The 24779-nt window shown below is 41.9% G+C and overlaps 1 protein-coding gene across 1 annotated transcript; it reads right to left on the reverse strand.

The window, feature by feature from the left end:
- Window positions 1-1838: 1838 nt before the first annotated feature.
- Window positions 1839-3617, reverse strand: LOC123988859. The gene is made up of 3 exons (XM_046289617.1): window positions 3533-3617; window positions 2600-3235; window positions 1839-2320 (listed from the first exon to the last, which is right to left on the reverse strand). Exons 1-3 carry the CDS (start codon window positions 3615-3617, stop codon window positions 1839-1841), a joined length of 1203 nt encoding a protein of 400 aa, XP_046145573.1.
- Between the last annotated feature and the right edge of the window lie 21162 nt (window positions 3618-24779).

Here is a 24779-nt window from a genome sequence, read left to right on the forward strand (position 1 = left end):
TTAGTTCCCTGCATCTTAGGAGTACGTGGAGAGGTGTTTCGTCCTCCTCCTCGCACCTCGGGCATGTCGACTCCTCTGTGAGTCCCATGCGCGCGAGGTGTTTCCTCGTGTACCAGTGTCCTGTCACTAGGCCCATGAGCATGCGCAGTTGCGCCCTGTCCAGGTGTTTTAAGGTGTCACCCAGCTTTTGTGACGGCCCCTCAAGTAGGGCCCTCGTGTGTCTTATGCCGTTTGCGTTATGCCAGAGACCTGGTGAATTCCTGGTTTAACCAGTCAGGCCTTAGCCAGGCCTTTCAACGCATAGGTTGAGACGCCAATGGGGTACTCATGGCATGGCTGGGAGCTTGTCGCCCCCAGTCGTGCCAGTTCGTTGGCCCTCTCGTTGCCTGGGATACCAGCGTGGCCTGGTACCCATAGCAGCTTAACTCTGTTGTTCAGAGATAGCTGTCTCAAAGTCAGTGCACAGTCCTTGACTAGCTTCGACCCAATTTCCACTTTGTGGAGGGCTCTAAACGCGGCCAGGCTGTCACTGCAGATATAGATGTGTTTTCCTGAGTGGGCCCTTCCAAATTATATTTAGCGCAGGCCCAGATGGCAAACACTTCTGCTTGGAAAACTGTAAACGTGGTGGCCCAGTTTGAGGGTCATTTCGACCCTTGGGCTCTCCCCCGCAGTCCCTGCTCCGGTGCCAGATCCGGTCTTGGAGCCGTCTGTGAACCAGACCAGCCCCCCCCCCGGAGTCAGAATGCCGTTTGGGTCCTCCAGCCATTTCTCCCTATCTGAGAGGATTAAATCATATTCTCGTCTGAAGAGGTACTCCGTCTTGCAGCGGTTTTCACCTTGGGTCAGAATTAACTCCGAACCCAAATCCCTGAGGATCTCGGTGTGCCCGCCGCTCGCCGGGGACCATTCTTCAGCTTGATGGAGGCGGATGGCCGCTCCCCAAGCCGTTGCCATCACTGTTAGATGGGATGGCTTGATATCGAGCAGCGCACCCATTGCCATAGTGGGCGTGGTGGGGAGTGCACCTGTTATCCCCAGCAACGCTATTCGGTATATTCTTTCTATAGCCCTTCTGTGTGCTCCCCTCTTCATGGAGGTCCACCACACAATCGAGGCATATGTTATGACAGGTTCAAGGATGGCCTGGTATATCCACCTGACCATCCTTGGTTTGAGTCCCCATGTGGGGCCAAACATTCTGCGGCAGACCCAGTAGGTGCTGATTGCTTTCTGGGTTTGCCTGTTCACGTGGTTCTTCCAGGTGAATTTTTATCTAGTATTACACCTAGATATTTTACCTCATCTGTGAGTTGTAGTTGCGTCCCAAAAAGATGAGGAGACTTAAAGTAAAAGCGTCGTCTCTTTGTGAATAGGACCAACTCCGTTTTGCTCGGGTTGACCGAGAGCGAGTGTGATCGACACCAAGATTCTACGAGTGTGATGGCCTTTTGCAGTCTCCTCGCTAAATCCAGCGGTTGTCTGCCTCTGACCGTAATAGAAAGGTCGTCGGCGTAACCCTGAACCTCAAAGCCTTCCGTGGTGAGTGTTCGTATGAGTTCGTCCAACCACGAGGGTCCACAGCAGGGGGGACAGGACTCCTCCCTGCGGGCAGCCCCCTCGCGACTTCGGCCCTCACCGTCTCTTCTCCCAGGCTTGCATGCGGCTATTCTATTCGTCAGCATGTTGTGGATCCATCTTACGACGGAATCCTTAATGTTATATCTCCTCGCAGCTTCCTGTATAGCATCGTGAGGGGTGTTATCAACGCCCCCCTCGATGTCGAGGAAGATGCAGAGGGCGGATTCCACCGTTCGACAGCGCGCCTTCAATTAAACCTACCAGTTTATGAAGTGCCGTCTGGGTGGATTTGCCGTTTGATACGCGTGTTGAGAGGGGTGCAGTGGTTTGCTGACCAAGACCTCGTCTCTTATGTACCTATCAACCAGCCTCTCCAGCATTTTAAGCATGAAAGAGGTAAGGCTGATGGGTCTGTACGACTTGGCAAGGCCATAGTTGTGCTTCCCTGGTTTCGGGATGAACACTACCTTGGAGTATCTCCAGGCTTTGGGTACGTAGCCCATCGCTAGGCAGGATTTGAAGATCTGGCCCAGGCGCCTGTACAGGTCCTCTCCGCCCTCTTGAAGGAATGCTGGGAAGATCCCGTCAGTGCCTGGGCTCTTGAATCTTTTGAAGGAGCCGATGGCCCACCTCACCCTGTCCGTGTTTATCACCTTCTCAGCCATTACCCAGTCCGCTGGGACAGGGTCGGTGCGCGCGGTACCGCTACGGCGTCGCTCCCGATCCTCTGCTACTGAGCCTGGGAAATGTGTTTTGAATAAGGTGTTCTAGTGTTTTTTTGTGGATGTTCGTCAGACTTCCTAACGGAAGTCTGAGACGATCCAACCTCGGTGAGGGGTCCATCATGAAGACCTTCCTTAACCTGGCAACTACAGGTAATGCTTCGGTTTCTTTGCAGAAGGTCTTCCAGGCCGTCCTCTTGCTGGTTCTTATTAACTTTTTGTAAGCTTGCTGGGACTTTTTGTAGTTGTCCCAAGCTTGCTCCGTGTTGGCCTTCGTGGCTTATTCAGTAGTTTACGGGTGTCCTTCCTGGCTTGGTCCAATTTCTTGTTCCACCAGGGGACCCTTTTGCTACTGTTTCGGGTTCTGGCCGGGCAGGCAGCCTCGTAGGCTTGAGTAATGGCGGAACTCAGGTGCTCCACCTCTTGCTCAGTTTCGCCTACGGTCCTGGGACGCTGGCAGTTCCCCTTCAGCCTCCCTTCCAGGCCCTCTCTGTAGAGTGCCCAGTTGGTGGCCTTTGGGTTCCTGTAAGCCTCACCAGTGCCGCCCTCCCTGTCGCCTGTTAGTCTGAAAGTGATAAGGCGGTGGTCCGAGAGCGTGCTCTCGTCCCGTATCTTCCATTGTTTGTTGACCTGTGTCACCTTGGCGGAGCCCAGGGTCAGATCAATCACCTCCTGTCTACGCGAGGTGACAAAGGTGGGGGAGGAGCCCAAATTAAGGATCTCCAAACCCGTGGTGGCGAGGTACTCCAGCAGTGCTGTGCCTCTACCGTTGGTGTTTGTGCTGCCCCATACGGTGTGGTGCGAGTTGACATCGCAACCGATCACCAGGTGCAAACCATTGACAGCACAGTGATCTGTCAGAGCCCTGAGTTCCCTCGTAGGTGGAGGTTCCTCGGAGTCGTACGGTAGGTACGCCGAGCATACCACCAGCTCTGACGAATTCCCAACGAGGTTAAGTTTAACCTTAACCGCTGAAAGATCAGCTGTACAGAATTCATTAAGTTTCAGGGCCGCTATCTCCTTTTTAACGAAGATGCAGGCCCTGGGCCTTGTGGACGTGGCATCATAGTGAAGTGAGCCACACCCTGTGTTTAGCCCTCCTACACGTTCCTTGTGGATCCAAGGTTCCTATATGAGGGCTATATCTGTCTGCCCCATCGTTAGGCGGCACAGGAGGATGTCCGTTGCCGCCTTGCAATATTGCAAATTGATCTGCGAGAATCTGGTACCTTCTGATACCTTGTTGGTGCTAGATGTGGTCCAGTCTCGCTTGGATTTTGAAGTAGGTACGTTATGTTCCCCGCCGGGGCCCATTGTACCTACTTGTGAGGGGGCCCTTGCCGGGGCCCGTCCCTCTTCTTCCCCTGGTGCCGGCCTTCAGGGTGTGTGTCAGGGGGCGTTGGCAGAAGCCCGGTCCTTCTCGTCGCCTCCGCCGTGGTCGGCCTTCCCCTTGACATTACTGCCCTGGGGATGCTCCCACTAGACGGAGGTTGCATTTCGGCGGCCTTCGGTCTTTGCCGCCGTCACTGTGTTGTAGCCCTTGGGTGGGGTGGGTGGGAGGGTGTCGGCGCAGGGGGGAGGGTCTCCGTGGGCGCCGTTGCCAGCGCCCTGGGCTCCCCTTCTCCTCCATTCACACCACTCACCCCCGCCTTCCCTTCCTCCATCACCGGGGCTGTTGGTCCCGGTTTGTTTCCTGGGACCGTGTTGGGGTTCTTTTTGTCCTCCGTGGTCCCTCTCTGAAGAGTGCCCTGCGCAGTCCCACGTGGACTTCCGAACCCTGCCTCTTGATGAGGCTATATGATGCCGGGTCAACCCCCAGGACGAGAGTAACCGAGTTCGGCCCCTCTCTCCTGCTCCACACTCTCCAAAGGTTCGTGTGGAGCCCCGGGTTCTGACCCTCCATCATTCTTAGGATTGCCTCCGTGGCCACCGGAGGGCCGGGGATGACCGTGGCCATCCTCTTGAGCTTTGGGAGGCGCCGGCCATCCAGCACTTGGAGGACCGCCCCCTCCCAAGGCCTGATTGTGGTGGCTATGGCCCTCAGCCATTCCACCGCTCCGGTGTCCGCGCAAGTCACCAGTAGCAGGCCCCCTCCGAACCGGCACTCGTCGAAGCGCGGCATGGTCTCCCCTTTCTGGAGCCCACACAGCGCACCCACAATCGCCTGTTCGATGGCGGAAGCCTGCGCTTCAGTGAGGGTCGACCCCGGATAGTTGGCCGGCGCGATCGCCAGCCTCCTCTCCGCCGTCAGCGCCTCACTGAAGCTTTTTGGCGAAGGAAAGATTCTTTGTCTCTTCTTCGCGCAAGGCTGAGTGTTGGGGGAGACGGATGGTCGGGTCCTTTTGAGCCCCTTACCTTCCGCCCCCTTGCTATCCACCTGCGACGTCTCTGCGCGGGGTTTCCCTGTAACCGCCCCCCCCCCCCCCCCTCGCAACGGCCGTCGCAGGGGCTATCTCAACCTTGCATGTTGTCCCGGCGATAGCCGTCTTGTCGGAAGATTCCGCCAGCGCTAAGAGCGCCATGCGGGCCTTCTTTTTTCTGGCTGCTCCGCTGAGCTTTACCCTCCTTCGTGCTTCCGGGTTCGGTCGTGGGACTCCCCGCTGGTCGGCCCCGGTCGCGCCGGAGGAAGGCTCCTCATTGAGGGTAAGCAAGTCTAGAGCCGGCAAGGTTGTAACCTCGCCTGCCACAGACATACTCACCCCAGAACCGCCAGTCGGCGGTGTTTCGGAGGCAGCCCGCTTCCGGGTACGTTCATGTTGGTGTTTGTTGTTCTGGTGTTCGTGTCCGTGTTCGTGTCCATGTTTGTCTCCGTGTTTGTTTGGGTGTCGTTGTTTTTATTTAAGTTTCTGTTTTTGTTTTCCATGTATGTCCCACGAGTAGTCGGGAAGTATAGGTCCACCTCTGCAGAGGCCGCTTGCAGGGGTAAGGCTAGTTTCAATGGGGGGGCGCCTGGTACCCCAAGGGCATCGTTCGTGACATCATTACCTCGGTGCCATCCAGCTCTCGGCATGATTGCTTACACCTTAGCGTCGGGAGCTGGTCGGCGACAGGGGCTTTCATTCCCCTCCGAGGGTTTTTAGGCCTTCAGGGGTCACTTATAGCACCCATTGGCCGGGGCACTCCGCAGGCACGCCTTTTCCGTTTCCCCGTCGCCAGAGGCGTTCCGTTCCACGGTAATCGGGGCCCACTTCACGCACCCGGTCGTCCTCCTACCGCCTCTCGGTGAGGCGCTCGGTTGGGGCTCAGCCTGGATCGACCAGAGGTCGTCCTGGTTCCCCGCGCCCCTTTCGGGGGTTGGGGCACACCGAGAAAGTATTAGATTACTCACATAATAAACAGTAATAACTATAATTTAAATAAACACTGTTTTATTATAGAGATAATAAAAATGGAATAAAAGAATTAAAATAAAAATTACTTTTGTGAGGTACTATAGTTCCATCAAGAATTTCCATATCAATATTATTAATAATTGTTGAATCCAAAATATTTGAGATTAATTGAATACTTTTGGCTGATTGTGAGACATTTGTACCTTTAAGATTTGGTGGATTTGGTATAATTGAACGTGGCTCATCAGAATCAGATTCAGATTCATTGTTATAAACAGTATTTAGTGACCGTTTTATGCATGACTTCTTTATTTGATTTGTATTACTTTCATCACTTGAAGAATAATTCGTTGCTCTCTGTCTAGCCTCAGCTAATGAATCTTGATTAAGACAAAACCGTAATTTACAAGTTACATTACTTTTTTTTAAATATTAAAATATTAATTAATAAACATTTTTTTTAATATTAAAAAAATAATTACATAAGTTGTGAAGTAAAATATAAATTACCATAATATCCATGAAATTTGATAGGATGCAGTGTCCATTTAGGATCATTAGTAACAGGTGGAGTTTGTTTCACAATAGAGGTATTGATATTTTTTACCGATGGCCACTAGCATTCTGTTAAATTGGAAGAAAGCCATAAAGATGGAACTTCTGATACGATCTCTTCTTCATTATTCCCATCGCTTGGAAAAGTGACGGCGGCAAAATTTTTTACCATTATTAATAATCTGTAAACAAGGAAAACTTGTTAATAGTTTAATATTGTTTCCAATTATATATTCTATCAAAATAAGTACTCGCCATGAACATATTTCTTATTGGTGGCAGTAAAGGCAATACTACATGTTCTTTGTCACATAAAGGCAGTTTTACACATTTTAATTTAATATCAGACAATGGAACAGTAATTAACTCATACTGTGACTCGTTAATTATTTTAATTCCGATATTTAAAGAGTTGCATGGCATGTGAAGAAATGATTTAATATTTAAATATTTTTGCCAATAATGTAAATCTCTTTATTTTTGAAATAAATTTTCATAATTGAAATTGTTGTACCATCTCACAAAAGACAACAATTATCAGCAGTTCTTGTACTTAGATAGAAACCTTTACATTGAACTGATTTTATTATCTTTTCGCCATTTATAATACGTTCTTTTGGTATTAGATAATTCCTTTCTACATTTGTTATATTAAATTATCTTCTTCTTTACAACGATTGACTAATTGTTCTAAAGGTCGACTCGAAGATCTAATTCTTGGTTTAATTTTTTGCATGTAATTTTCGAACTTAAACGCGCTAAAGCGTCTAGCCGTATAAGCATAGTGAATCGGCCCCAGCAACACTTTCGGTTGATATTTATACCACATAATGCTTTTTGCCTAAACAACAATTGTATGCAATTTCAATCCCCTCCCCCCTCTGATAAGGGAGATATGAGGGTAAAACCGAAAACCTTTATCATTTTTTTTCTCGGAAACTATTTAAGATATATGATCACATTAAAGTGCAAATAGTAGGTATTCATTAGCTGTATATCATTTTTTTTTCTTCAAAATTTTCATTCGATGACTAAGGGTTGAAAATTAATAAATAAATTTTTGAAAATGATTTTATAAACAATCCCTTGGATGACACCCACCGAAAAAATTAAGAATAATCCTTTACTATTTAACTATTATCTGTAAAAATTTCAAGAGTGTCGGATTGGTACATCATAGTTTAAAAAAAATAAAACCAATGCAACGCCCTTTCATAAGGCAAAGCCGGCCTGAACGTTAGAGGCGCTCAACCTAACCGACCTACAGGGGAATACGTAGCGCCGACCCGCCACGTTTCTCGTACCAGAAACAACTCTCAGAAAAGTATGAGCTCTTCTTTCCCTAAACTGTGTGTTAGTTAACAGTCATTTATTTAAATAATATATTAACAATTTAAATTTTTTAATTAAGTTTTCTGGTCCTAACTGTTAACGTCCGTGTTTTTACGGTGTTTCTCGTTTTAAGTATGTGGGAGCCCTAAATCACAGATTTATATCATGTCTTGAACAATGGCACTGTGTTAGATGCCATTAGTTGTCCTTTTAATAGTCGAAGAAGGTATCACAGGTATAACTGCAATATCATTCTATTCAACGCTGTAAAGAACATAGACTTTTATAACTATTTCCGTCTTTACCTTTTCACGTACGTATTACTTTTAATTAAATAGTAGCTGGTACCTGTGATTAGTTGTAACTAAGGTTTTCCTCGTTTTAAGCATATGGTCGCCCTGAAAAGGGTTAATTATATTATAGCGTACCAGTACTATCTGGAAATGTACTAACATTATTCCAGTTATTGATGAAAATAGCGACGAAGATTAAAACTTATTTACAAGCGTGTTTTTTTAAAAAAAGTTTTTGAGTGTTCTGTTTCAACCTGACAATACATAACACAATTAGCTCTTTTTAGGGCTTAATAATCAGCCCTTTTCAGGGCTTCCACATACTTAAAACGAGGAACACCTTAGTTGCATTTATCAAAGGGTGCCATTTGTAACGTACAACATAGCTCTTTTTAGGGCTCCCACGTACTTAAAACGAGAAACACCGTGAAAACACGGACGTTAACAGTTAGGACCAGAAAACTTGATTAAAAAATTTAAATTGTTAATATATTATTTAAATAAATGACTGTTAAGTAACACACAGTTTAGGGAAAGAAGAACTCATACTTTTCTGAGAGCTGTTTCTGGTACGAGAAACGTGGCGGGTCGGCGCTACGTATTCCCCTGTAGGTCGGTTAGGTTAAGCGCCTCTAACGTTCAGGCCGGCTTTGCCTTATGAAAGGGCGTTGCATTGGTTTTATTTTTTTTAGACTATGATGTACCAATCCGACACTCTTGAAATTTTTACAGATAATAGTTAAATAGTAAAGGATTATTCTTAATTTTTTCGGTGGGTGTCATCCAAGGGATTGTTTATAAAAATCATTTTCAAAAATTTATTTATTAATTTTCAACCCTTAATCATCGAATGAAAATTTTGAAAAAAAAATATGATATACAGCTAATGAATACCTACTATTTGCACTTTAATGTGATCATATATCTTAAATAGTTTCCGAGAAGAAAATGATAAAGGTTTTGAGTTTTACCCTCATATCTCCCTTATCAGAGGGGGTAGGGGGTTGAAATTGCACACAATTATTGTTTAGGCAAAAAGCATTATGTGGTATAAATATCAACCGAAAGTGTTGCTGGGGCCGATTCACTATGCTTATACGGCTAGACCCTTTGTAAAATTTTCCAAGATGTGACACTTTCATGAATTGGTTGAGACAATACCAAATCAATATTATTAAAATCCTTTGCAGTAAGATTACATATATAACATTTTTGTGTAGATGAATTCCCTGTTATCGCGTTGCAAACCTTTCCGTCTACCATTGTTAATATTAACTGATATGTTATATGTATTTTTCTCTCCTGTATAGTAATTTCTGTTGGATGTAATTGTTCAATTTGGTTTTGAATGTTTGCAACTACTTCATTTATTAAATCCCTCGTTTCATGTATGAATTCAACATAAATGGGGCGGCAATATCTGGGTGAAGATGTTCGAATATTTTGCCATATAATTTTATCCTCTGTTGTATTTTCATAAACAGGTGTAAGTTGTATTGGAACGAGAGATGACGCGAATATACTACTATCAGATTTTGTGGGATTTTCAAATTTTTGTTTGTATTCGCTCATTCCGGATGCTCCATCACAGCCCCACTTTGAGACCAATTTAAAATTACATTTTTCCTGATCAACAGTTAATATAACTTCTTTTTGTACTAAACATAGACGATTTGCTGTGTGATCTAATAATTCCTGTAATGGTACTTCCGCTGTTGTTTCTGATATTGAAATGTTATTTGGATAGCACATTTTTTTCGCCTCGATTAAAGATTCATACCTTGGGTATAAATTACGACCATGTTTTTTTGCAGTATTTCTTAGTACATTGTATTGTTCTTTACTTAACATTGCTTCAATTAATATTGATAAAGCCTCTGTGGGTGCGTACGAAATGTGAGGGTTTAATCTATCACAATACGCATTCTTGTATTGTTTCGCTTTATTTGGAGATGTGAACATAATATCTTTAATGATTTCAGCTTCACCTGCTTTCTTTTCGAATCATAATTTCATTTGAGTTACGTATGCCAACTCATCTGTAGAGTGATCTTTCCTTAGATGTTCAGTTCGCATCCTTTTGGTTCGATCATTCAAAGATAAAAAGTCTAGCGATGATGGCCGTCCAACAATACGCTAAACAAATTTTTCGTTATGTTTATATCAATAATTTTTTTTCTTATATATTGTGGTGACACCCGTGCCCCCCCCCGTTACAATCGCTGCGCTTCTCCCACTCATACTCCCAACTAATGCTAACCTCTAACCCTTCCCTCACCTCACCCCTTTCTCCTTGCCCGCCGGTGTCGGGCCGATGGAGGCGACGGACTGACACAACAAGGACCACCCTCAACAGGAGCTTCGAGGTCGGCGACAGACCCACCCCTCCAGCAAACACAGAGCAACGTAGAATTTCCAGAAACTATGATAATAAAAAACTGACGCAAATGTCCACCCGGAGCCATCTGTCGCCGAGCGCGAAGACCTCAGCCCATCCGTCACCGCAGGATATCCGTCAGCCCCATCGACCCCGATCACCGGTATATCGAAGATCGATAATCGATCCATCCCATGGCCGGAAGAGGCCCCCCCCCCCATCCGAGCCCTATTCCCTCCCCAAAATATCCCGCGACGGTCTCGTCGTCGCAGCAGCGACATTAATGAGCCTGAGCCTACGATTTAACGAGCATTATAGAGAAAGTTATTGAGCGATTAAAGAGCGTGTTATAGAAGCGATTTATAAAGTGTGGAATTGTGTGTGAGTGAGGCGTTTTGGGTAAGCCCTTCCAATTTTAAGATTATACTATTTGAGTTTTGGCAACGGCCACCCCTTCTCGTTTTGACCCCGTCCTCTTTTACGAATCTACGCGTAACGTAGTGAACCCCGTGAGGACCCATCCCAACCCTGCAACCTCCCTTCCCCCGCTATTCCTCCTCGCGTGCTCCCCCGCGAAGCTGTACGGACGCAAGTGCCCGAATCCCCTCTATTGTATACGCCCATTACCCCTTTCCCTTTTTTCTTATTTTGATTGCCACAGTGTGGCTGGCGCCCAACCAAATTGTATCGCGAAAAGCCCCCGTATAGAGTGAACCCCCGAAAGGATCACAATATTAAGCAGATTTTATAAAGTAACTTACGGATTTCTTTTTGCCAACTTCCGAATTCAAGCTAATAGTATCGACATTGTATGTCAATTGCACAAGACCATCTAACCATTTTTTACTTTTTGCATTAAATCTATTTTGATTTCGATACGATTCTTTCCATTTTAAATTAAATGTTGAAACGAAACGACTAAGTTTTTTTTGGTCTCATCCGATAACTCTTCAATACGTTTTTCATTTCTTAAGCGTTTAAAACGTTTCTCTACTGTATTCCCGTCACTAGGAATACCTCTTAAAACTTCAATTAGTTCTTTTCGATATATAAATATGGAATTACTACTTGAACCTACGAAATAAAAATATTAAAAGGATAATAAAAATAATCCTCAACCTATAACGCTGAAATTTACGTTCAGTTTTAACACGGAGTGAAAAGAATTCGCAACCAAATTCATTTGGGATCCATATACGGTAACAATTTCTGAACAACAATACTTACCGCACTGAGCACTATTCATGTTATAAAATTGAAAATGTCTTATAGGTATTTGTCTAGCTTCACGGTCGACTAATGCACTGTTACAGATCGTACTGTCTTGGACTAATTGTTACTCGCAGAATGTTTGTTTCTAAGCAACCAACTTTGCGAATAATAACAAAAACAACGCAACAATGAAAAAAAAATGCAACGCATACCTACCAACAGGCATTCTATAACAGCAAACTTATCTACACAAAAATGTTATATATGCAATCTTACTACAAAGGATTTTAATAACATTGATTCGGTATTGTCCCAACCAAATTACGAAAGTAATTTAAGATTTGGATTGGCACCTCCCCATGCCTGGATTTGTTGTTTCGAATATTTGTTACAGGTATCATACAAATTGTATATTCATGATCTATGAAATCATAATAAGAAATCATAATCTATTAAGAAAAAATATGGGAAGAAATCATTTTTTAAACTTGTTCATTCCTTCCCCATTAATTAATTTTTTCCATGTATAACTTTATTTTATATAACATGTCATAAAATGTAATAATATCTGATTTAGAGACATTTTTGGAATTTTTGCCACGTTACGGCGATTTTGCACCACTGTGTGACGCTTGGCGAATTCTGCTTCGCAATGATAGGAAGAGCCGAAATCGAAGGATCAAAAAGCGACGTCGCTATGAACGCTTGGCCGCCACAAGTTAGTTATTCCTGTGGTAACTGTTCTCACACCTCTTGCTGAAAACTCTTCAAGCCAAAAGGATCGATAGGCCGTACTTTCGCAGTCTCTATGCGTACTGAACATTGAGATCAAGCCAGGTTTTACCGTTTTGCTCCACGCGATGTTTCTGTCCTCGCTGAGCTGGCCTAGGACACCTGGGTTATTCTTTGACAGATGTACCGCCCCAGTCAAACTCCCGGCCTGGCCGTGTCCTCGAATCGGATCACGCCGGAGTATTATCAGCGATCGGCGCAAGGCCTCACACCACTCTTGTACGCTTGGTTCTAGAATTCCGTGACGACCGGGGCGAAACCACGGTGCACGCGCTCCGCCTAACCCACTTGTGCTACACCTCTTATGTCTCCTTACAATGCCAGACTAGAGTCAAGCTCAACAGGGTCTTCTTTCCCCGATAATTTTTCCAAGCCCGGTCCCCTGGCAGTGGTTTCGCTAGAAAGTAGATAGGGACAGTTTAGTGTAAATCCGGCCATCCGAGGACGGACACTGATATGCCACCTCACCCGAGCGGGTATACACAACTATACTTCTATCTACTTATACACGAGGACCACGGGGAGGCGGATTCGCTGTGTACACGCCTGCACACACGCCGAGACCTTGTTAGGGCGACGGGAAATATGGGACGGGAGAGGTGCATACATACATACATACATACATACATACATACATACATACATACATACATACATACATACATACATACATACATACATACATACATACATACATACATACATACATACATACACACATACATACATACATACATACATACATACATACATACATATACACATACATATACATACATACGTACATACGTACATACATACATACATACATACGTACATACGTACATACGTACATACGTACATACGTACATACATACATACATACATACATACATACATACATACATATACAGAGTATTCCGTAACGCTTTTTCACGCTCTGAGATGGTGGTAGGTGGGCTGATTCTGAACAACTTTTTCCTTTCCAAAAAAGTGGTCCGAAGCTTCCTTTTTGAATTATTAAGCAAAAACACTGACCAATCCGAGCGCGTATAACGCGCGGGCTCAGGGACGGCAGCGTCGGTTACGAAGCGGGGCTTGACGTAGGTCGCGAACGAACGGCTCGGCACCTCGTTAGCATAGCACAATAAAATAATTGCAATGGTTGAACATTTTTAGTTGTTGTTTAAAATAAATACGGAATCTAATCTCTTGTCGCCTGTCATTGTGTAAAAAAGGAATTTTTAAACATTCTAAATAACAACTAAAAATGTTTGAAATGAAATAATGAATAAAAATTTTAAAACAATTTCAATGAAACTTACCCATTCGTTCGTAAATGTACCTGCTATGTTGAAAGCAGATAATTCCTACCTGGGTCAATCCTGGGTTATTGTGTCGGTCTTCGTCACTCGACGAAGAAACACGTGTGCAGAACAGCTGATTTCATGGTCGGGCTAGTGAACTTGCCTAGTTAATTGCACTTAGGTATTGCACTTATGTATCCCCTTTCGGGGTCGATTTTTTCACTAAAACGACCGCACAAAATCACTGTCACTTTTCACGCACTTGCGCGCCTGAGGTCGCTTCGGTCGGGTCTTTCGTCCTGGTCCGCAAAATGGCGTCAGCCAGGTTACGCTGGAGGGCAGGCAGGTGGCGCTTCGGTGCGGCGTGCCAATATGGCCGACAATATGGCCGACAATATGGCGGACTAACCTATAATCTTACTGAAGCTATTTATTAGTACTTATTTTCTACAAAATTACCTCGATCGGGGTCTCTAGCAGATTAATGCAATCTGGAGACTTCTCCAATCCTTTGAGTGTAACAGGCACACGTGGAATCTCAGTCAGCTAGGCAGAAGCAGGCTGAAGTTGGGTGAAGCCGGTGACAGGCCAAGCGAACCACGCCCGTCACGGTTTTTCCCACTTTTCTTCGTATTTCCTGGGTTCTGCACTAAACCTTATGTCTCTGGATGTCCACTGGCACTAAATACACACTTCTAAGCACAGAACGTAATTTTCCTGAGAGAAATTCCACACAAAACTCGAAAATATCGCGGAGCGACGTGAAGCGCGTCAGTCCTCGACAAAACCAAGATGGTGGCCAGTAGATTGCGACATTTTTTTGTTTTTTTTATTTTATTCTCTATCATGTTGTAGTGTAGGAGCTCTCGCTCATTACTGCGTTATATATATCATTTAAATGTTTTACTCTAATCCTTTAATAAAGTTTGACCATAGTAGTTCAAGATATATTTTTCTTGTCTTAATTTTCTTTCTTTTTCTCTTTTTTTTCTTTAGGTTTTGTCCTTAGCCACGAGGAGACGGACCCACTTCTACTTTCTATTTTCAGAAACGTTTATAGCAAAAGTTTTCAACTTCTTTAATTCTGCTTCATTCTGTATAATTTTTGGCCAATTTTCCTTAGCTTCTTCTAATAATGGATATCTGTATGATTCATACTGTGGACACTGAAAGATAATATGTTCAACTGTCTCCTGTTGCGATTCACACGCAGGGCAGATTGGAGATTCTGCTATTCCTCGGTTATAAGGACTGTAATTAATTGATCCATATCCAGTTAAAAGATATGCACCTAATCTAAATGGATTAAACCAAGAATTTAATGACCAAAACTGCATATTCGATATGAATTTGTATGTAATTCTTCCGTGTACATTGCGGTTCCATCTTGCTTGCCATTCAGCATATATTTCTCGATCAATCTTAGTTATTTCTTGTTCAATGTTACTTCCGCCGTTGTTTTCAAGTGGATTGTACTTATAACTGCGCCAGATTACAAATTTTTCCTTCTTAATTTTGCTAAATATTCCAAATCTTACTATCTCCAAATCCAGAGATAAAAATCCACCAATGACTTGTACCGCCGCTGTTAATGTAGTTCGACATATTTTTATTATTGTAAGTAGTGTAGCACGCTGCGCCGCCATTAGATGTCTATTAACTACTGCCTTTTCTGTCTTTTCATACTAAACGATGGATCCATATGTAATTATAGGGAGCCATACTGTCTTGTAAAGTCTGCGTAGAATTGATTTTCTAATGCCCCATTCTTCATGGGCAAAACGTCGCAGTGTCATGTCGTATTTGACTAATTTGTCACGCATGTTTAATATTGAAATAACATCAGACGAATTGCTGATTTAGCCACAATATCATGCGGGAATAATCGGGTGGAGTGAATACGAACTGCTTAGTCGAAAAAGTAAAATTGCTTTACTGACTGCCGCGTGGTCTATCCGTTACAGAGGTTTTACCGTTGTACATACACGTGCCGCTTTGTTGTGCAACCTTTATAGCCTCTGTGCGCGGTGACTCATCGCAGGTCACATGTATTTGTTTCAGCGGCTCCGCGACCTCCAATCAAATTTTGTACATCGCTATTTGTTACCTTTTATGGTCATTTTCGGAGCGCCGCGTACTTGTGTATGTAGCTACGTCATATAAGACCCACGAAGGGCTGGAGGACGGGGGGACCCGGATACGTCCCTCCTCCTTCGCGTCGGTGGTTATGTCGCATGTAATTATAATTACTTGAATTCGTTTATTGGTGTATCTTATCAAATAAATGCGCTACAAATTGTAAATTGTTAACATCATTTTCCAACACGCATATTTATATGTTGGAGTATATTTGATTCTTACGTCATTTACTTTTATTACAGGTAACTTTTCTTTATCGAGTTTACCTTTTAGGATCATAGCTTGAGTCTTCTTGCCTGATACTTTCAATTTGTTCATCCCGCACCAGGTTTGTATGATTTCTGCTATTTTCGCAGCTTTTAATTCTATTTCTCTTCTTGAGTTTCCTTTTATTAAAAAATTTATGTCGACTGCATACGCAATAATTAGGACGTCTTCCTCGGTGAAAGCATCTTCTATATTAGATAGTAGATCGTCCATACACCATGTCTATGCTTGTGGTCCATGGATAAAGCCTTGTGGACACCCTTTTTGAATATTGTACGTCACTTTCTCAAATTTGTTGCTTACTTCAATATTCCGTGCTTTAAAATACCGATCAATGATTTTTGTTAACACTGTGCTACAGTTTGCCTGCACCTAGCGAGCCTTGACAGCCGGATGCCATAGGTTGTCGAAAGCACCTTCAATGTCAATAAAAAGTGCAACAACATATTTTTTCCCAGTTTGGGTTATACCCTCCTTAAAGGCCAACAAAGCATCCTCCGTTGAAAAACTTTTATTATCCGACTTCGAAAAAGAGGAGGATACTCAATTCGATGTGTATTTTTTTTTATGTATGTTCACCGATTACGCTGAGACGGATGGACCAATCGGATCGAAACCTATTGCATCTTTTAAAGTATGTCTCCCGATTAGTACTGTTAAGAAAACATTTTGCATTTTTCCATTCCTGTCAATTTTTATTGCAAAAAAATATCATTCATATTTTTTTCGGCGTTTATTCTACAGGGAATATACCGATTGTGACTTTTCAAAATTATCCGTGAAATGAAAAAAAAGTAGACCGTCATTTTCTCTACCAATTGGTCGTTAAAAGAAGGATTGCCTTCCTTCTTCACGTATCAGTCGCTGCAAGCTGATTTGGACTGTTTCTTTGCAAAAGTAACCGTCGTAACCTTTGCATTTCTGCGAGTGCTCTTTCGTCATGCGGTTTAACGAGGACTTTGTGTGTTGCTAAATCAGATAAAGCTAAACCATCTAAACTTTTGACACGACTAAGAGCGACGTGAATTTGGCCTTTTGCAAAATTCTTTTTGCAAAGGTTAATTACAGCTTTGTTTGATGTAGTCCCTTGTAATTTATGGACCGTCACTGCCCAACTTAGAATAAGTGGTAACATTCTGCGCTCGATGTCTCCATAACCTTGCGTCGCCTGAAACGCTGCTACAACTGGAGATATTGGGATGTAATCGTCGATATCTTTAAATCTATTTCCAATGGACTCGTTGTCAAATTTTATAAGTACCGAGTCCAGCAACTCTCCCTGTTCTAGCTGATCTCTTCGAATTGCCGGCCATGTAAATTTTCTCACTGTTCCCATTGAGCCGTTTATTAAACCATCAGAAATTGATATATTTCGTCAGAACGTGATTCGCGATCCCTCAGTTAACGTTATTGTATGTAACAGTCCGCCACAATTATTTACATTTGCAGGTATGACATTTTCTGGTGGCCTTTTTCCATATGTACCTGGTTCACGGGATTCGTCTATTGCATCAATGACGTATATTCGATGTGATTTTGCTAATGCATCAGTCATTTTTGAATTATATTCATTCACTAATTTTATCGTTGGGCAGATTCTTACTGCTACACGATCCTCCAACTGTCGGGTTAGCGGAACTCTTCTTCGTTCGCATAATATTTCCAGTTGAGAAGTTGTCACTTCCCCAAACCGAAGGTTATTCAATAAATCGATGAACTCAACGTCATCTCTTTGTCATATATTAATGGTGAGTTCGCAGAATGAATATTGGTGCAATTAATTAATTTCTGCAGTATACCAGTGTGGCTGTACAAAACACCAGTGTCCTTTTACTCGGGACAACTGCCTGATTTCGCCAAAGGGAAGTACATTTACGCCACCAAATAGTTTATCATTTGTTTTGAATTCCAGCAATCTTAAATGAATTATTCGCAAATTCTCATAAGATACCATTGATATCTGGTTGATAATCAACCACCTTATATGACGTCACTTTCGTCTCTCCTGTTCGAGCCTCTGTCCTGTCAGTCGTCGATACGTCATTGCAGTACCTTTTTCAGTATGTAACGAGAACCAGGAATGCATAGTTTTTCCGAATATTAGACGGGCGGCGACGCCAGTCAAAGAAGCTACTTCAATGAAAGATGGTTTTATCATCGTTTCAATTATAGGATTATAGCAGCGTTTAACATGTTCAGCAAGTAATTTTAAAATAATCGACATACCGCTACCAGCTCCTCCGGTAATAAAAAGCAACATTTGTTCGGTATTGTCATCATCATTTTGTTTAATATCTTTCTCAATTACTGCGGAAACTGATTCCAATAAGTCTTTCTGTTGAATATTAAGACTTCGAATACTATTAAGGAACACGTCTTCTGGCATTGCAATTGTTTCTTGCTGTTGATCTTCATATAAATCACCTTGATCATAATATATTGTTTCGTCGGCATGAATTCCGACTGGATCTCTTAATGTTCATTAGTTTCTTCTTCATGTACAACATTCAAAGCAACAGCCTGGGCGAGCGCCGCTTCAATAACTTGTTCTGCGTGAGTAAATTGTTCGACGGTTGGGTTACCCAACATAGGTTTCAACTCGTGTTGCTGTCGAAGAAAACATTGTTCCGAAGATTCGTTTTCAGACATAAGTGTACTTTCATCACGAAATGGAATGTGATATACTATTAAGTTATAGAAGTATCCTTCTCTATCACTGTTCAGGGTATAATATCCGTGGCGGAGTATAGCTGGTTTATTACTTATTCGCATTCGGGTATTGTCCTTCAATTTTATAAACTTCGATCTCGAAATTTCTTCATCGTCAGTTCTAAGTTCTGTGTCGCCATCCTCTTCTGTCCATATTTCACTTGAAACTGTTTCATATCGGACAGCAAATTCGGCTAAACTCAAGTTCTCTAGGTTGTCTGGGCTCTTAACGTAACGATCGAATGTTATTGAAAAATGATGTTCCATTTTCTTCAAATCGCAGAATTCTATATTTCTGCTCAGGCCGACAGCTGTTTATAAATACAGCTTTTCGCGAGCTCATTTTAAGAGGCAGATGGCATAATCGATAAGCACATTCTATAGCACTGGCCATACGTTGAGATAGAATTGCCATAGATACCGAAAATAATTGATTTCGGATGGTATCGTTTCTGCGTTTCGCTCGTAAAACGGCTTCTTTAATAATATTTCCTGGGTCCTGCCGCTCACCTTTACTTGCGTATTTAGCATTATAATATGCGACGGCTGTAACATTTCCGCATGGTTGAATATCCATGTTTGCTTTCCAAAGCTTTAAAAGAGTTGGGTTGTAATTATTCACCATAACTTCATTTGCGGTCCTCTTAAGTATGTAGAAACGCCCGTTGTAGGCAAGTGTGTCATCTGGGCACATCGTTCTTTCATTTATCGGTCTGGGAAATCCAAATAACGATTATTACGATCTGTGTAACATGTATGAGAATGTTTATGAATTTGGACTTTTTGAACTATATCGTTCATATCGTGATTTTCAACTTCCAATGAACAAGATACAGTTTTCTCAATAACGTTTTGGCCTTCGTTAGTTAGGAAATCAGGTACGTTTGCACACCAAAGAAGCATGTGCAAATGTGGACTTCCCCTATTTTGAAATTCAATTCTATACCAAAAATCGGTAACAACGCCGCCTAAGCATTGCGAGTTTTTTAAATACTGCATTAACGCGTTTACGCGTAACGTAAATTGTCTTGCGATAACTACCGGGTGTCTCTGAACCAACTGTAGTCGATCTGCAAACGTTAGGTTTTCAAGTTCGGTCGTTGATTGACCTTCGGATAGTAGTAATGCCTTCAACATATCTGGCCAGTTTAGATCATTACAAGAGAACGTAGCAAACCATGTGGGCGGTCCAAGACTTCGGACCATGGCGATTAATTCCGAACAGCATCGTTTCCAGTATGATGCCGATCCTCTTATGTTTCTCATTGTGAGATGTATGTTGTCTACTAATCCCTCTGGAGTATATTCACCTTGGCGCATTCTACATGACACTGAAATGCTAGCTTTTGCACGATAATATTCAATCACAGATAATGCGAAGAACAGATAATCTGTTCGTTGGAACCGTTTGTCATTGCTCAGAATACGTGCTTCGAAATGATCTAGTGGTGTATTGGGATGTCACGATGCTCTCTGAATCGATTTTTTCCATCTGGAAACAGGAAGTACCAACACAGTTCTTCAATTCTTCTCTCCCTCTCTAGGTTCAAAGGAGGCGCTGTTTTTCTATGTATATTTGCCAGTTGTATCGGGTCATTTCGGGTTATTATCATTATTACTGATAGAGACGATATTATCGATGTTGGGAACACCTCCGTCAATCGAACGTAGCATGCTTGTTTCGAAAATAATTCTTGTTGCTTCGGATTCATTTCGTGGGGTCACAACTGATAGATGTTGCATTCTTTCTACCAGTGAAGATCTATTTCTCTCGGATGCAACTGTTACAGGTGTTAATGAGTAGATATTTAATACATTACTGTTGCCATTTTTCGCATACAAATTACGACGCAAGGTGGCGTGTAAAGCATCAATAGTAGTAAATTTCATACAGCATGAGGTGCCCCATAACGGTGCTTGGTAAATATTTAGAATAAGGGAGCCACCTCCGATTTCGATCACCTTGAAATATGTTGTCAAGGTCGTTATTCTGAACAACTTTTTCCTATACATATAATAGTCGGATTCTTTTAGTTTTCGAGATATTTGAAAGAATAACGCGCTTTACTATCAATATTTCCAAGAGTGAATAAATTGCAACTAGGATCCCCTCTATTGTTTTGGGGTGCTTCGCCCCCCAAACACTCCCGCCCCCACGACGACAATAATCCCAAAACCCTTTGGGACGAACTTAAGTACTTCGAAAACACATGTGGGGATTAATGAACGGATAGTATACAGGGTGAGGAAAAAGTCCAGAACCGGTGAAATATCTCGAAAACAAGACATTTAGGAAAAAATATTTAATACCTAAATTGTAGGGTGTCAATAGATGCATCAAACGGTGGTACGTACTTGACCTTGAGCGTAAGTATGAAGGAGCTATCCAGGTCAAGTTAAAAATTTTAAATGGAAACACCCACTTTTTATCTAACATTCTTGTAGCTGACATCGAGAGCTTTTCAAAACACTTCCATGAGCTTCTTTCGGTTGAGTACTTTTCCAGATATGAGTCGATAAAGTTCAAGCACCGTCGGCATTAGTAGTACAGTCTAATGCTAAATGTCAAGTTCTCTAATAACTTTGGACATTGAGTCAACGACTGTAGTAAGAAACTCAATGTGACCATTTACCGACATTTCATAATCAACGTTAATACTGACTCGCCTATCATTAAATGTTACATGTGGCAATAATTCAGTTGCGGCTAAATATTCTACATTGATTTCGTTGGGGTTAGGAATACTTCGCGCTTCAATGCAATCACAATAATATTTATCTCCTACTATAACCACATAATCGACATCACTAGTACACCACGTACTAGGATCAAGGGAATGAAACGCAACAGATGCAACTGCAGCTATGCCAGGACACTGCTTACCACGAGATTCGATACTAAAGCGATCGATAGCTTGATGAAACGTGCCTCGTAAAATAGCTACTTTCTGACCAACGTCTACAAATCTACTGTTTGGTTCAGTATTTCTTTGTGCAATTTCAATTTCCTCTGTTACAATAGCCGGCTGTTCAATGACATGAGCAATTTCGAAAATATTACTGGTAATGTTTGAAAAACATGGTTGTACGTCTTTGTACAAAGCATTATTTTGTAATAGCCATTATAAGGCTACCCGAAGTTTGCCAACGTCTATTTCAAATTGTCTTTGTCGCTCCAAATTTTCGTAACTGTCCACTACAATCATTATATCGGTTTGGTTTAATTGGACTGGAAGTTGCTCGGCTACTTCGAACACATCACGGGCAAATAGGACTACCTGACCTTTGCACCAATCCTGACTGAAGCGATTATGAATTTTCATGATTTTAAGAAACGGCACTATTCTGCACAACATTTGTTTCTCGATTTGCGATAAATCTGCTATCTCCTGAGGTACAGAGATTAGTTCCATTTTATTCCAAAATGCCTGTGATGGAACTTTGTGTTTCTTAAGATGATTTAGGCAACGAGAACATGTTGTTATCTTCTCTGATTCCATTAAATTAGAAGGAATTAGACCAGACAAAGGCTGCGTGGGTTGAATTCGGGAAAATGGGGCATCATCCGATCGAGCTGATTTTTTTAACCATAGATAGCCCTTGAGATGGGGATTCCAACGGTGGTCATCCCATCTCTTAACTCCCACCCGTCGTCCCGGTAGAGGTCAAAAGCTAAAATCGCTCAAAAAGTGGTTTCTGCACCGATCTCGGTGAGCACAACAAGTTCTTCAAAACTAGTCACATTTTACAATGAAAAGTTGTGATTTTCAGAAATTTTCTGCATACCCACAACTTATTTGAATCTACGAAAGATATATTTCAAATTCTTATTATAGGCTCGCATGAAAAGTTATGAAAAAAATTGCCCTTTACTACTTTTTTTCACGATTTCAACAAATTGTAATTTTTTTAAACGACAAAAACACATATCTTAATAAATAAATTTGTATCTTCTCATTAAAAAAAACCTCAAGTTATTTGGTCCAATTTTAAATGAGGTATTCTGTTTTAAACGTTGACTAGACACTTTTTATTACACTTACTGTACTTATACTTTCTACATTTCATGGTTACATTAAGAGGGTATGAATATTTCTATCATTGACTATACGCCGTTTGTTTTTTGCGTATTTGAGGTGAATAGAATATTTACGAATATTTACGTTCCATATAAATTACTACGCACATACCAACAGGAATGTAAACATAGAGAACAATTTGTGCGATCCTGGAATGTGCCCCACCAACTCTCTCCCTTTGGAAGTCACAAATTCCTGCTCAGTTTCATACGATCAGTGAATCGAACAAGTGGTAAGTACGAAACGAGCAATATTTCATTTTTGTATACGTTGTATATAATAATATATATTAATAATTCTTAATGGCTAGTGGTACGGTTTATTTAGTTGTATTATATTTTTATTACATCAAAGAATAATTTATTATTTTCATTATTTAACTTTAGATTTTGAATTGTTAACAAATTTTTATTGCAATTGTTATAATAAAAAAGTAATACAAATATGTTAACAAATATGAATAGATTTTTTTTTTTTATTATCAATAAAACCTTTTATTTCTATTTAAAATGTTCATATTCAATATTGCTTTCTAACGGTTGAATATGCGCTGAATACGAATGTAGGAACCATTTATCACTAGAAACGTTGTTCGGGTGTTAAATAACGAACGCAATTAAATGGGGGAACAAACGAATAATTTTCTTATTTATTCATGCTAGTCGACAGTAAACTTTTAACTGTTTACTGTTTAACTGGTGAAACTGGTTTAATTTTGAATAAGGTCAAATAATTAACAAAATAGAAAATGCCAAAAATTGAAATCTGAATTAGTTTGAAAATTCGTTAATACTGAAAATACCAGTTCATGCAAAAATCGTAACAAAGGTAAAGATGATTAGTATAAAGTAACAAAAATATAATGATATGCAAACGCTCCGAGATCACACTTGAAGGATTACGATTTATAACAGCCGCGGGAAATGATTGTTGCTATCTCATTTTCCTTTGAATTAATTCGAAATTGGCGTATTTCCGCCGTGAGGGCACACCCCAGCCGGAGATACTCTCGGCACCCTCGAAAGGGCTGGACTAAGGTGTCCCTTTTTATATGATAGAAAATAGATAATGGAAAACGAAACCGCAACGCAATTATAGTCGAAAAATGATACCTCGTATGGTGGAACGATCTGATCGGAGAAATTCTCGGAACCTCGAAGGGCTGGACCAGATCGCCCGTTTTGCCAATAGTTAGACGTCGTGTTCAAAATGGTAATAGGATCGACTTACCGAAACGCTGTATAATTAATACAAGATAATAAATTCGCTTGTAGGTCGCTTTGAGTTCGCTTGATGATCTGGAACACCAAAAAACGGTAAGATTTGCGATCACTGCACTTGTCGCGGCGGAAAACGGATTATTCGGACGAGTACGTCGACGAGAGACAAACGAATACGAACGGAAAAAGAATATATATATATATTTAATTACGCGGGATGAAGTTAATACGAAATTCTACGCGAGCAAACGATTTAAAACGAGAAAGAAAAGATAGAGATTTAGGTAGAAGGAAGGTTTAACGTGCGCGTCAGTGAGTCCTTATTCAGAATTCCGATTATTTTAACCCGCACGGCACTCTGCCTCGCTACGCGGAGGACTTTACCGCAGAGAAAATATCGCGAAGCTTCCGAATAACTCTGTCTCTCGGACACGCGGGCTCCCGATCACGTACCTCGACGATTGATCGATCAAGAGTGACAAATTTTGCGCGAGATCGACGGGCGAAGGGCCCGTCGCGCGATCATCGTCCTTGGAGGGGACGGATTGACGAATCGTGGCACGTGCTCGGTAGTGTCGCGTGCCCGATGATTGGTTATGACGCGCGAGCTAGACGAAGATCTTTCATCCCCTTTCTTTGGTGTTCCTTTTTCTTTCTATTTCGTCGTCATGATAGTTTCAACGGCTTTCTAGAAACTACGCAGTATTTCCTTTATATGTATAACTTCTAAATGTGGCTATTGATCTAGTTGATTATTAATGATGAACTATTGTTGATACTATTAATTTGATTGAAATACGAATGATCTTGAAATTGAGATATATAATTTAACAAATGAAGCCGTCTTCCGTATAATTTGCCTTAACAGGATCGGAATTATTTA

This window comes from Osmia bicornis, unplaced genomic scaffold (assembly GCF_907164935.1).
Source record: "Osmia bicornis bicornis unplaced genomic scaffold, iOsmBic2.1, whole genome shotgun sequence".
In the NCBI taxonomy this organism is placed as follows: Eukaryota; Metazoa; Arthropoda; class Insecta; order Hymenoptera; family Megachilidae; genus Osmia; species Osmia bicornis.